Below are 13,872 nucleotides of genomic sequence, written 5' to 3'. Positions count from 1 at the left end.
CCCAAACAAATTAAAAGAAAAGGGCCCCATGAAAACGTCAAAAAATGCTGACATTTCTTATTGCTATTACACTAGCAATTTGTTAACCAAAAAAAAAAAGTTTTTTTAAAATGTTGTGCCCCTTCAACTTTTCAGCACCGGTGACATTTTGTTGGGGCAACAATTTCAAAAATTCTGTTGGCAAAAATGTTCATGACACACCAGGCCTGCAATGGCTTTGGCAGCCCAGCCCCCATCTGTTATTCTTGAGCAGTTCCAGATTCAGATCAGCATTTTAAAGAATGGTAGACACAATAAGTGAATTTTAAAGATGAAGAGTCCCAGTACTGAGAGAATGATTTGAAATATTAATATTTGTTGTTAGAAGAACATCATATAATGGAGTAGGTAGATATGTGACGGAATAATTCAGCACTTACTCCCTATTCCAGAAAAATACAGCACTAAAATTTTGGAATTCAAAAAATATTATCCTGTTTTGTCAAATGAAACACAGCTAAATCCTAATCCTTTAGGTAGTCCTAACTAGCAATAAAAGTCAGATTTCAATATTTGGTCAATTTGAGGTAAAATGGTCCAAAAACATGTTTTCTTACAATTATAGTGACAAAATTGTAAGACTTGGCACAAGTCTAAGTATTAAAAATCTTGAGTATAGGCTAAGAGTTAGCTCATAATTTTAATATTATATGTTATTTTTGCTAATTGGTTATGAAAAAGATTGGGAAATGTGTTTTCCAAATATTAGAATGCATAACTTGAAATTAGTCTTTGTTCAAGTCTTTGGGCCTGATTGTCACAGAATACGAAAAAGGTCGAAAAACACCCTAAAAACGCATGTTTTTGGCCCTTATTTCACAAAATTGACCAAATATTAAAATTTGACTTTTATTGCTAGTTAGGACTACCTAAGGAATTAGGATTTAGCTGTGTTTCATTTGGCAAAACTGGATAATATTTTTTTAATCCAAAAAAATTAGTTCTGTATTTTTCTGGAATGGGGAGTAGTTGTTTCAATGTTGATCTTTTTAATTTCAGCAGTTGATACAGGCCTGAGAGAAAGCAAAACCAGGACAAATATTGTTCCAGCCACAGATCAAGGTTAATTTATAATGAAGGTGTTAAAATACACATCAAAGTACTCAATCTGCCACCTTTTTTCAGTTTGGAAAAGTCACGGTGAACTGTAACTAGCCATTTCAATTCTATGGTCCTTTATTCTTGTTTCTTGGCTTAACAGGTTGCTTGTGTTCGTCTCAAAGCTGCTCAATTTGCGAGGCTACATTTTGCCACTTCCTTTCAAGCACCACCTGTCAACATTGCTTCAGAGAGCCATGGTGTTTGTAGATTAAGAATGGTGGCCATTTGACTTCTTGTGCATGTTGGTCAAACAGTTCATTCAGAACCTTATTGTGCTGTTCAACAATGCTGTTATGATTTCCTCAAGGGCTTGACATGTTACGATCATTTGATGTCATCTTTAAATGTATCCATGATGATATATACAGCTTCATAGACGATTCAAGTCTTTGAATGAATTTGACAGAGTGCATTACTCCATACTTCAAGCCACGATGAGAAGAGTTTACACGTCTGATGAAAGATCATCTTCAAAATATGGCATTAAAAAACTTTGTGTTGAAATAGCGCCACATGCTCCAAAACGTAGAGGTTTGGTCTGCTGGTTGTTGCCCGTTTTTGCATTGAATTTTGTTCTTCCAACCTGGTTACGATTCATTACAAATCAAGCATATAAAATTTGACAGTCTTTCATTGCTTAATACTATAAACTGGATAACATGTTTGATAACTAACTGACAGCTCCTACCCCCTGAATTCAAGAACAAAGTCAAAGTAGACCTCTTTATTGAATCAATAAGGGTAGGCGGGGTTCCTTGGCCAGTCGAGAGTGTGTTCCATAACATAACACCCTCTACCCCTTTTGGAAAATGTGCAGAACAAAACACTCTTAACTTGTAAAATGCATCTGGTGATTATTTATATTCTCAATTTTATTAATCTGCCATGACACTCTTTATATATAGCTTGGATGATACCATTCAAATACAATATTGTGTATCATATCTTTGGTAATTAGATTCTGAGTATTGTTTAAAGTAAATCATTAAATGGTACTGCTCACCACCTATTTTAACTAGCATGTTACATAAACAGTCAGATATTGTATTTCAGTGCCACCTGCCACTAACTTATCAAATAATAATAGTAACAGTATGGATCTAAATTAAATTAATTTTTTATTAATTATGTGAAGTTCGGGTGTTAATCTCGTAAAATTGAATACTGACAAATAGTTACATACATGGCCAGCTTTAGATTATTAAAGCCATAATGTACGATCTTATTATATGAAACTAGTTACTAAATGGAATCGGTCAAATATGTTGTGTTTGTCAATAGAGCAATTTTTACATAAAGTCATAAATAATGATGACTTTATTTCCACGATAGATCTCCATGTTTAACGACCAAAATAGCCAGTGGGGTTTCTTTTATTTTCCCTTGTTATTTAAGCTTAAGGTGGACAGAAAGCCTTCCCAGCAGTTATTACTAATATTATTTCAGCATTTTGAGTACAGAATAACAAAATTAAAATTTGATGAAAATTGTACATTATGGCTTTAAACTCCAGATTAAATGGTTCCATGCCTGAGCCTTCTGAGCGTGCTTGAATTCGGATGACACCCGTACAGCATTTTGACTTGGCGACATCACTCATCTGAGTGTACACAGAGTGCTCAAATTGTCAGTGTTTACCCGCAAACTTCCTTTTGCATACGCTCGCACTATTTGTGCTATTTTTGAATTCAATAACGCACCCCTCACTTATTTTGGATCCCCATAGGCAACCATCCACTGCATGTGGTTAGCCTTTTTTCAAGTGGCAACTCTTCGAAAGCCCCTTTTCAATGCACATGTATAAGTATAATTCCATCCAATGGCTAAATAAAATGACCATTTAACAATCTGGCTTATAAATTAGGATTATGATGATTTTGACTTCAGATATACTGCATTTTTTATATGTATGTGTATAAATTCCAATTATGACTTTCATTTCATCATTTTAATAAGGCCCTCTCCCTTCAATTAAGCACCAGGGTATGTTAGTTTACTAAACTACATTATAATTGACTGTGTACAAATCAGAATTTTGCAAAATATTATTATATCAAGTATTGCAAAATCGCAATAATACAGCTGGAAAGCTGAAAGATAATCCTTTATATCATTTTTACCTCAAAGCTACATTTCTGAGTAAAATACTAAATAAAATGATTGCAGCATTCCTGTACATTTAAAGATAAGGGAGCGATCGTTATTTACGGCAGGGGGGAATGGGTGTTTTGGCAAAAATATCGACAAAAAAATTCGCGTTCCCCCCTCGCGTCCGCTCAAAATTTTCGCGTTCCCCCTTGTTTTCCCAATTTTCTCCATTTAAAATTTAACAATCCCCCTCCTGGTTCAACTAAAATTTCAGGTTCCCCCTCAAGACCACAAAAAAAATTTCGTGTTCCCCCTAAATTTACCCATTCCCCCCTGCCATAAATAACGATCGCTCCCTAAGAGTTGCCTTCTATCATTCGAAATTGAAATTACTTCAACGTGTTATACTCTAGGAGCTCTACATGCAAAATAAATGCCACAAATATGCCACTTACAGGTTAGTAAACAAGCTATGCTCCAGAAGCACTATGTGTGGAAGATATTTCAATTATTCTTTCTATCATCTATTTGCAAAACAGTTGATGAATTTGATTTAATCACAAACCACTCTCTTTTACTCCTGATTATAACTAAAGTTTGTATACATGTTTAGTTCTTCACAGAATAAAAAAACACCATATAATTATTATAATAGTCTACCAGCCTTATATGTTGCTTTCTTTGCTGTTCATCATTATGTGCACATCACAAAACTTGATCACTGATGCTTTACACAACACTAACAAATCAGTGTTTAAAACTGAATAACAACACAGGAGTAGGTTAATGACCATATAACATTTATTTTGAGTATATAAAGTGAAATAAAGTAAATGAAATAATATGTTTGAAATGAAACATGTACATGTATATACCTGTAAACTTTTTTGTGCAAAACCCACAAAAACAAACTCTAGAAAGGTATATACAGAAACTTTAACCACTCAGACAACCATGGCACTCAACCATTATTTGCATTATCGTACAGTATATCATGGTATCAACTTTTAATATTACACTAAACTGATTTTATTTTCAGTTAAACCAATATTTACAAGAACATTCAGTGCAGTGTGCACTTGGAGACACAATGTTGATTAAGAAATTGTTTAATTTTGGCCTTTTCTAGTTTGTCGTGCTGACAAAACTGATTCATTGATATAATCTGGCCTAGCCTCCTCTTCCTCACTGAAATTCTCAGTATCGCCAACAAACCCCATATTCATATGTCTGGTGTCCATCTCAATAGTTACAGCAGCTTCTCTATCAATGTCAGCTCTTGCTTGGAGGTAAGAACCATGACTATGTGGCACTGCCCTATCAGGATTGGAGTGTAAAAACTCTGGAGCTGGAGTATTCCTTTGCAGGAGAGGCAATGCAGCAATCTTCACCTGTGATGCCTGATGAGTAGCTAGATCAACAACAACCTCCTGGAAGCTACATCGCTGCTTAGCATCCTTATCCCAGCAATGCAACATGATAGCATATCTGAATTAGAGATAGACAATGAAAATGTATGTGCTCATTTATTGGAAACTGTAAACAGAAATACTATTTTACTCAATGTTTTACTACTGTCATATTTTTGTCAAGATGTTATATTTATACAGTAAAAGTAGTAAGAGAAAATATTCCTTAAAAAATGTACATAATGTTGTGCTGAAACAAAATCATAAAATTAGGGAACTCTTAAAAGCTTTCAATATTGTCCACTTCAACATCAGATTGTTTGCTTAAAAAGGAAACCTGTATGCAAGAAGATAATGTCATTAGAATGCAAGGACATTGTTAAGTGATGATAAAATACAAAGGTAAAATGTATACTTTTAACGTCGGTCTACTTTTCGGCGTAGTGGTAAAAACCTAACAATTCCCGCCGATTACGAGCTGATCAAAGTATAATTGTAACAATTCTTGCATTCTGCTGACAAACATGATTTCAACTATGAAACCTATCTAAAAGAACAGGTCATGCTCAATCATTTACTTCTTACAACACGTATGATTACATTAGTACTAATAATATTGATAATATTGAAAATTGTTTAGATTGATCATATTCACTTACATTGCTTGATGACAGCCTGTAGGACATTGAAGTCTATGGCCTTGTTCAATGTGGTCATGTACATCACGGTTTTGTATCCCTCTATATGGCTTCTCTCCATGAGTAAATATCTCCCACAACAACACACCATATGACCACTACTCAAAAACATTAACAAAATCTAGGTAAACAATGAAATCTCAATTACACAGGCCTAAATTTAGCTACATGATTCCCTAGTACTTGCTCTGAATGCTTGGTTACACATTTCTAAATTAGATAAATGCTATGCACAAAGTTGACAATGCTGTAGGTAGACATACAAGTTGAGTACCAAATACATGTTAGGTACATGTACTGTAAAACCTAGTACACAATCTTTATCTGTCTATGAATGTGTTGTTAGACACTGGAGAGCTGTCATGGTTTTGGAAAACCACTAGAAATAAGAAAGTGTGATGAACAAAATATTATCACAAGATGAAAGATAAATTATTCCATTCCATAAGCTGAAAGAATGGAACAATAGCTTGCAATAGTACCCAAATTTAAGACAAGTTATATTTGATCTATATCACTCTTACATAATTCAATAACATTTCAAGTTCATCTTTACAACACAACACCAAGTTCTATAATGGTTTGATTAATTTGATCTAGATTTACCCGTAACTTAAGCGCAAGTCCATGAGGGGATGCACCTGTGCCGTAGCAAAAGCCGAATAATTTCCGCCTTATATAAACTGAACAAACTTTAGTACCAGAGAAGGGAGGAGTCATAGTCGGTATTATGTAGCTAAACTATTTGTTACCAAAATGCTTCATAAAATATTAAAAACAAAATCTGAAAACCAGTTTAGTACTTACCACATCTGTTTTTTCATTGTAGACTCTTCTACCGAGGCTTTCTGGTGCCATCCATTTCACAGGCAACTTAGCTTTCACATCTTTACTGATGTAATAATCAGATTCAGTCATATCACGAGACAAACCAAAGTCTGCAATCTTGACGTTAATATGTTCATCAACCCTAAATGCATACAAAAAATATCACAAGGGATGAATTTCCACACAAACATGTATTTATGCATTAGCCAGGATTTGACAAGTACCCACAATGGATATTGACACAATGGATATTGTATTTCAATCCTCTCAAATATTAAAGTTTGAGGTTTGGGTGTATTCACTAGTGTATCTTTTTGCCAGCAATAGAGAACAGCTGTGCACTGATTGACTGACTGTGTAAGGACTAATAAGTCCTAATAAGGACTCGATTACGTACAATTATCTTGTTCTATTCTCCTTTTCTCTTCTCTTTTCTACCTTTCTCTTCTCTTTTCTCCCTAAAATTATATCTCCTTTTCTCTCTTTACTCTTCTCTTTTTCTCCCTTTTTCTTCTCTTTACCCTCCTTTCCCATATTTCCTTTTTTTTTTGGGGGGGGTGGAACAACAATCCTCCTTCCTCATATCTACACCTGTTCACCTTTGAAATATTATGATGAATATGATTTTACACAATTTATTTTGAAGGAAAACATGTTGAAATTGAACTAAATAGTACAATAAATTGCATGATATCTTACATGCAATTCCTAGCTGCTAGATCTCTGTGAACAAACTTCTTCCCAGCAAGATAATCCATCCCCTTGGCTGCATCCAGGCCAAAGGTCAGCAACAACATCTGATTTGTCTTGATTTGCTGAGGAAAAAGGAATCATTGATCATAATTGTGAAACAACGTAATTCCTATCAAGAGTAACAAAGCTAAAGTGTTTAACACTTCCTATCCTTACAGTACATTCAACAGAAAATCCCAATCCTTGCTTATGGCATATTAAATGTGCCGATGGCACAAGCCCATGTGGCCATCTTGTATACGCAAGTGAAGGAAAACATATACTACAGTCACTTTATAAACATGTTAAATGATTATTCCTCATCAGTTTTATAATTCACCTTTACTGCACATCCAAGATGGCTGCTTATGTCATCTTGGATGCTTAAATTATACATTTAATTTGATATAATAAATGTCCTCTGTTGTTGGAATTTATCAAAAAGGGAATGTCAGATTTTGGGGATATGGTTGAGTATATTAAAACCAAACACATTAAATCACTGACTGTTATATAAGCAAAGCAGCAGTTTGTTACCTCAGGTGCACTCTTCAAGAATGACTTCAAATCTCCATTTACCATCAATGGTAGGACAATGTATGGACTTCCTTCTGGGTCAAAGGTCAATCCAATTAGACCAACAATATTGGCATGTTGAAAGTCTTTCATTATCAAACCTTCCTCAAGGAATTTGATAGTTGCAGCAGCATCAGAGGTGTCTGTCAAAGAGGTTAAAAGAATCAGACACAGTAATTTTATCTGGTTATATGATTCTGAAGTATCTTGTTTGTAAAGAATAGCCTCATATACTTCTCCAAACATTCCTGTCGGCTGTTAAAACAGTTTAATGCCCCTTTTATTTAACTATTGGGAATTGCATACCATATTATATCATAGGTCATATATCAGCATTGTAAAATGGTACTTCCAAGACTTTGAAAATGTTGGTCTTGATTGTGCATCCATTACTTTGAGGGTGTTGTCAAATCTAAACAATTTTTGCTTCAAGATCAAGGGATTCTCAAGCGGTGCTGCCACACAAGTTATTTAGTTGTCCAAAGCAAAATGTTTAGACTTTTTAAAAACAAAATGTACATGTACAATATAGCAATCAAGAAAACCTCTCAACATCTGTCATCAAGTGAAACTAACACGCCATGGATGTTGTGTGATACTGCAGACAGTGAAAACTGAAAACAATAAGAATTATAGATTAAATAACTGTTTGCTATTCTTACAGTAAAAAGGGTACTTAATTAAAAAATAAAAAGACAAAATATTACCAAAGTCACCTATACAAAGTGCAATATTGACCTAAATCCAGGTAACTGTGCTGGTGATCATATCTTGTGTTTTACAAGTTCCTCACTTCAATATATCATGCAATCTTTCATACCTTTGACTGTTTTCACAGCAACTTTGCAAGATTCAGTATCTTGTTTGTGCAGAGTGGCCTCATATACTTCTCCAAATGCTCCTGTAAGTTGTTAAAAATCAACCAGTCAATCTATCAACCAAACAATGAACCAATCAATCAATCAATCAATCAATCAATCAAAAGTTCAATTCACCACTTGTTTACCTGTTGTATACCATCACATACCATCACTTTTTTCTTATTCTTATTTAAAATCTTGGAATTTTGAAATTAAAATTGAATCTTTATGGGCTTTACAACAACAATAACTTATTCTGATTTTTAAAATGTATTTTTATTATCATGATTAGCTTTTTAAGAGCTGTATCATACTAGGCAGTCACTTCATGCATAGCATACATGTTTTTATAAAATATTTTGCATCTACATCTGGTTACTGCATCAGAAAAGAGACTAGCCAATATATCAATCAGAAGTTGTTTGCATGCCCAGCTTTAAAGTCATAATGTACAATAATTGTTTTAAAGACCCATTCAGTGATCCCAGCACAAGTGTTAAAAAAATTAAAATTGTTTATAAATTGCTTAAAAGTGAAGGATAAGTCATTCAAATTGTCATTTGGTATTTTTGCAATGACAAATTTGGCAAAAAAAACTAAGAAAACAGCAGTACTGATGAAGTTGAAGCCCCATTCAAATACATGTAGCCAATTTAGATACTGTCAGTATCTAAATTACAGATTCATGTAAAATGTCTTATTTTGTTTTAAATACACAGCTTTTGGCTGAATCACTCACAGGCTATGTTAGCACATCTATGACAATGACTAAGGTACCAAAATCTGAATTTTGATGATTTTTACGATCATCCGGATGAACAAATCACTGAATGGGCCTTTAAATTATTTGGTTATTTTGTTTTTTAATGCATATTAAACATGTCCCAACTTACACTTTTAAAATTGGAATCTGCCATATTTGTAGGGAAACAGCAATGTGACTACTTGTAACATGCATAAGTTTATGCAATATTTAGCCCCCTAAGCACTACCTGCCAATCTAACATTGCCTCTGATTGGTCAATTGCATGATATCTTCATTTTAATCACCAATCAGAAAGGAGCTTTGAAAATAATTCACCCCAAATTTTTTGTGTGGTGAAATTATTCTAATAATGTTGCTGATTGGTCCAATTGATAATGAAACTTTCTTTTTGACCAATCAGCAGGTAGTTCTCGTGGGGTTAAATTCTTTATAGCCATGTTGCTTCATTAATGATATCTTACCCTTTCCAAGTGCCTTTCCAATGGTGAGCTGACTGAAACCAATTCTGACATCATCTTCATTTATACGGACTCTATTTGGCAGTGTAATAGTTTTGGCCCCAGGACGACTGCTGACTTCATGAAGACTTTGAATTTCTAAAAGTATAAGGATAATTATAGGATTTGCACAAGTCTGTATTCCTTCGTTTTGATTAGTAAGTTTCAACTATTACTGAAATGAATACATGTTTTACCTTGTTGCAAATTTCGGAGGCCGTCTAGAAGGTTTTGTTCTCGCTGCACAAAACTGTGCTCTTTCCTCCTGTACCAAATGCCAACTACTACAAGAACAGCTACTATAACAACAATACAGGCTATGATTGGCACATATATAATATAGGAACTGGTAGACTTTGAAGGCAACATTTCATTTTCTGGATACTGCAGTGTTCCAATGTTGCACATCAAATTGCCATGAAACACCTAAAATGCAAACCATTATAATGATTAAATTGACCAAATGAACATTCTATAATACACTTAATCAAAAGCTTAACTTCAACTTGACAGTGTTCATAGAGTTATGATACAAGAGTTAAATGGGCAAATTATTCGCTCATTCTCCAGCTCTAACAATAGTTAAGACATACAAATTTAATTTTAAGACACATCACATTGAAATGTTACATATTGTTACCTGACAAATGGGTTGTATAACATGAAATTTATAAGTGGAGGATAATCATGTTCTATTTCTAGCAAATTAACTTCTGTTACCTCATCTGCTAATGAGGGCCAATAGTATAGTTCAATCAACACAAAATGATATTGCTACACTCACTTTGCCTCTGGTAAGGCATATTTTTCAAAGTGCATTCATGATATCTTTTACGTAAATTAAAAGGCACATTTGTGATGACATGCAAGATACCTCATATCATACTAACAAGGGACCTTACCCATTTTGCACTGCATATGGGGTTTTTAATGTGTTTCAAACCTTTTCACAAGAGAATATTTGAATCTAGAAGCATTTGTGGCATTTCTAAAATTTGAATATTGTTTACAGTTACTTCAACATAACCAAGGTTGAATGCTGGATGTTTTGAAATGTCAAGATTTTGTGAAATACTTGAAGTACATGTTTTGACAACTTTACCACTAATTCTAAATTGAACTATTCAGACGAATTCTTGCACGTATACCGATATGTTCTTAGACACATGGATTTCAAAATTTAATGGGAACTTACCACAACACAAGGATGATCAGCAATAGTTCCATCAATACACTCTGGTCCTGGATTTATTTCTGGTACTATACAAGTTAGAGTTTCTTCATCTAATACTTCTACACTAGCTTCTTGTGTTCCAATGTAAACTGACACGTCCACTTTGGCACTTGCTATATCCAGATTGTGACCCTATAGGCATTGAAATTGTTAATACATGTAGCAATAATGGTTAGTCGCAGTAAATGTGTCATATCTTACTATAAATAGGGAAATGTTGTGGGTAAGTATGAAGATCGAAAGGCTTCATCAGTTTGGATCCAAATGTTGCCAAATTCACACGGGAGATCAAGGATTATACGGGGAATGCATTGCACTTTATTTGCTTGAAAACGGTCAAGAATCGGCTGCAAAAACAGTAAAAAAGGGAGTTTTTCAAGTAAAAATATAGCGGCAGTTTGTTTACGGGCTATGCTAACCAACGCGTCCAAATATCTAGCAGAAACCGCACCGTCCTTAGCCATGTTTGCGCATCGGCGTACACGCCTCACGCCACTTGACTCACACAAACAGGTGCGCATAGCCAACTTGCGTACAGGGTTATGGTATACGAAGACTGATATAGTAAGGGTATGGGAGGAAGGAAGGGGTTACGGTTTAGGATATTTACGTAATAAAATTGCAATTATAATTTGGTTCATTTCAAGTTTGGTAATGACGTATGTGCGTATTTCGCTCGCCGCAGTATCAAATCTTGCGTGTGAAGTTGAACGCCCTAAGTGTAAATGCACACATACATGGGCAGTTTGTTGGCACGCTTGCAGCGCAAACGCGAAGTAGCATTGATGTCACTACCAAACTTGAGGTGAACCAAATTATAGGCGTGGTATTAAACGCTACTTAGGCCCTAGGCCTATAGTTTCTATCATCATGCAATCTGTTCAGCGATTCTTCTCATTTAATTGCTCCCGTTTACTCAACTAGGGGAGGCCCCTGCGGAGCGGGCATTCCGCTAGTGAATTAAAAAATCAAATACAAATTCAGTATTTATTCTAGAAACCATGTTTTGCGCTTACATGTAGTCTAGTAGCAACATCTTCTTCTACCAGAAGATATTCCTTGTGGGCTTATGTTACAAGTCCTTTTGAACATTCAAAAACAAAACCTGCTGACTGTGTCTTACTAACCTTCAGCAATAGAATATTACTTTCTTTCATCACAGGATTGGATTCAAATGGGTAGTACTCGGGATCCTCAAAGTATTCCATTGTCACATTATTGTCATCAGACCACCTCAGTAGATTTGACACATCTCCAATGATAAAACCAAAACCAGCTGCTTCAAGTGGATTGTCTTGCTTTGTTGTTTTCTTACACATCTGGGATGGCACAGGGCTTGTGTTTGGAGTCTTACAGGTTATCAATGTGTCATTGTAAATAACACAATCCTATTCAATGAGTGAAAAATGGACAAATACATCAACAGTTATCCAAGCAGTGTAGACACTTACAAATAACATCATTGTCCAGGTCATGGTACAAATTTCAAGTTATCCATTTTATGAAATTATCAACACTTCTTGTCTAAACCAATATCAACATTAATTTGTATAAACATGTTTATCATTTTCAAAGTCCTCCTTTTGTTCTACAAAGCTCCTTGTTACATCTCTGAATTGTTTTAGCCACAACCGATTCATTGACAACTGCGGTCATCAACATCATCTCCTCAGTTTCAGCGCCTTTCTTCCCTGATTTCCTTCTCTTCTTCATTTGCTTGCAAGAGTGTACAGTCACTTTCTTTTTTTATTAGTTTTTTGTTTTTTTTTGGTTTGTAAGAAAACATTCTCCTGTACAGATTAAACTTATTATTTACAATGGCTTTATCCAGCACCTTGTGTTTTTCAAATAATATGGTATAGCACGACTTACTTCAGTGAAGCTACTTTCACCAATGTATAAAGCAATCTTAGGATTCTGGGCAAGGTGAAAACCAGTCCCTGTTACATTCAATATTATGCCACCACTTAATAAGGATGAAGGATGAACAAAGAAAAGCAAAACAAAGCATATTATGAAACATAAGTAAACAAATACAACAATTATCTTGCTTCCTGACTCAAGCAGATTTTTTACCTTAAAATTGAAATGTATTAACTATTGATAGAAAGTAAGCTTAACAGTACCTTTGAATGGTCTTGAGTGGGTAGACACTTTTCACTTTCGGGTTGGGTCTGTATGTAAACATATCTTGTGATTGTCTCATTGTACCATCAAAGGACACCACTAAAGGGAATGTTGAGTCCATGGCAGAGCTTGTAGTACGACATGTAGCAGTGGTTTCATTCACTACATTGTCTTTCCTAAAATATAACATATGATAAAGTAGCATTAGAACAATTGACCTTTATAGTTTAGATGCATTTATAAACAGGCAGTACAGAGGACAGACACCAGACAGATAAACTCACATTACCTATTCATGACACATTCAGACCCAATAGTAGCTGATATCTCACTGCATGCATCTAGATATTGACCAGTAATTGTTACTACAGTACCACCAGCTTCTGGACCCTCTTGAGGCTCAAAGGAAGAAATGGAAGGATTCTGTAGGATATTAATAAATGGAGGATGGATTAAAATGGCATTTCGTGATCCACAGCATCATCCCCCCACGTTTCTCAAAATAAATTTGAGATTTCTATACCACCGGAAACCTCTGGCTACATAATGCTTACATACCCAAAATTTCTTACAGATTAATTCATTTTGCACAAATATTGTGAAATTTGAATTTCGTTCTGGTACACCAGAACAAAATTACAACACATTGTCTATGGAGCAGTGAAATACACATAATCATGCATAACTGGCAAACACAAAATTAGAATCAACTGAAATTTTGGAAATAAGCTTTTTTATTTTCAAGGATATCTAATGAAAAATGTCTTAAAAAGAGGATGCTAGGATCATGAAATATTGCTTTTTGAATTTAAACATTCAATATTTAATAGTGAAGTCTGCTGCCTTATGGCCAGATTGGATATAAGAACTTCCTTTCTCTTGACTACAAGTCTGTAGAATAAAATCACTTGATTCAT

General features: G+C 34.6%; 1 protein-coding gene across 1 annotated transcript in view; it reads right to left on the bottom strand.

Moving 5' to 3' along the window:
• Positions 1-13,872, bottom strand: part of LOC140147206 (plexin-A2-like) — a 148,509-nt gene that overhangs the window by 52,571 nt on the left and 82,066 nt on the right. Inside the window, exon 16 of the mRNA XM_072168986.1 lies at positions 13,245-13,378. Within this exon, the coding sequence (XP_072025087.1) occupies positions 13,245-13,378 (134 nt within the window). The remainder of the gene's footprint in view (positions 1-13,244; positions 13,379-13,872) is intronic.

The sequence above is a fragment of the Amphiura filiformis genome, chromosome 3, assembly GCF_039555335.1.
Source record: "Amphiura filiformis chromosome 3, Afil_fr2py, whole genome shotgun sequence".
Classification (NCBI taxonomy): domain Eukaryota; kingdom Metazoa; phylum Echinodermata; class Ophiuroidea; order Amphilepidida; family Amphiuridae; genus Amphiura; species Amphiura filiformis.
This window is presented reverse-complemented; position numbering and strand designations above follow the sequence as displayed.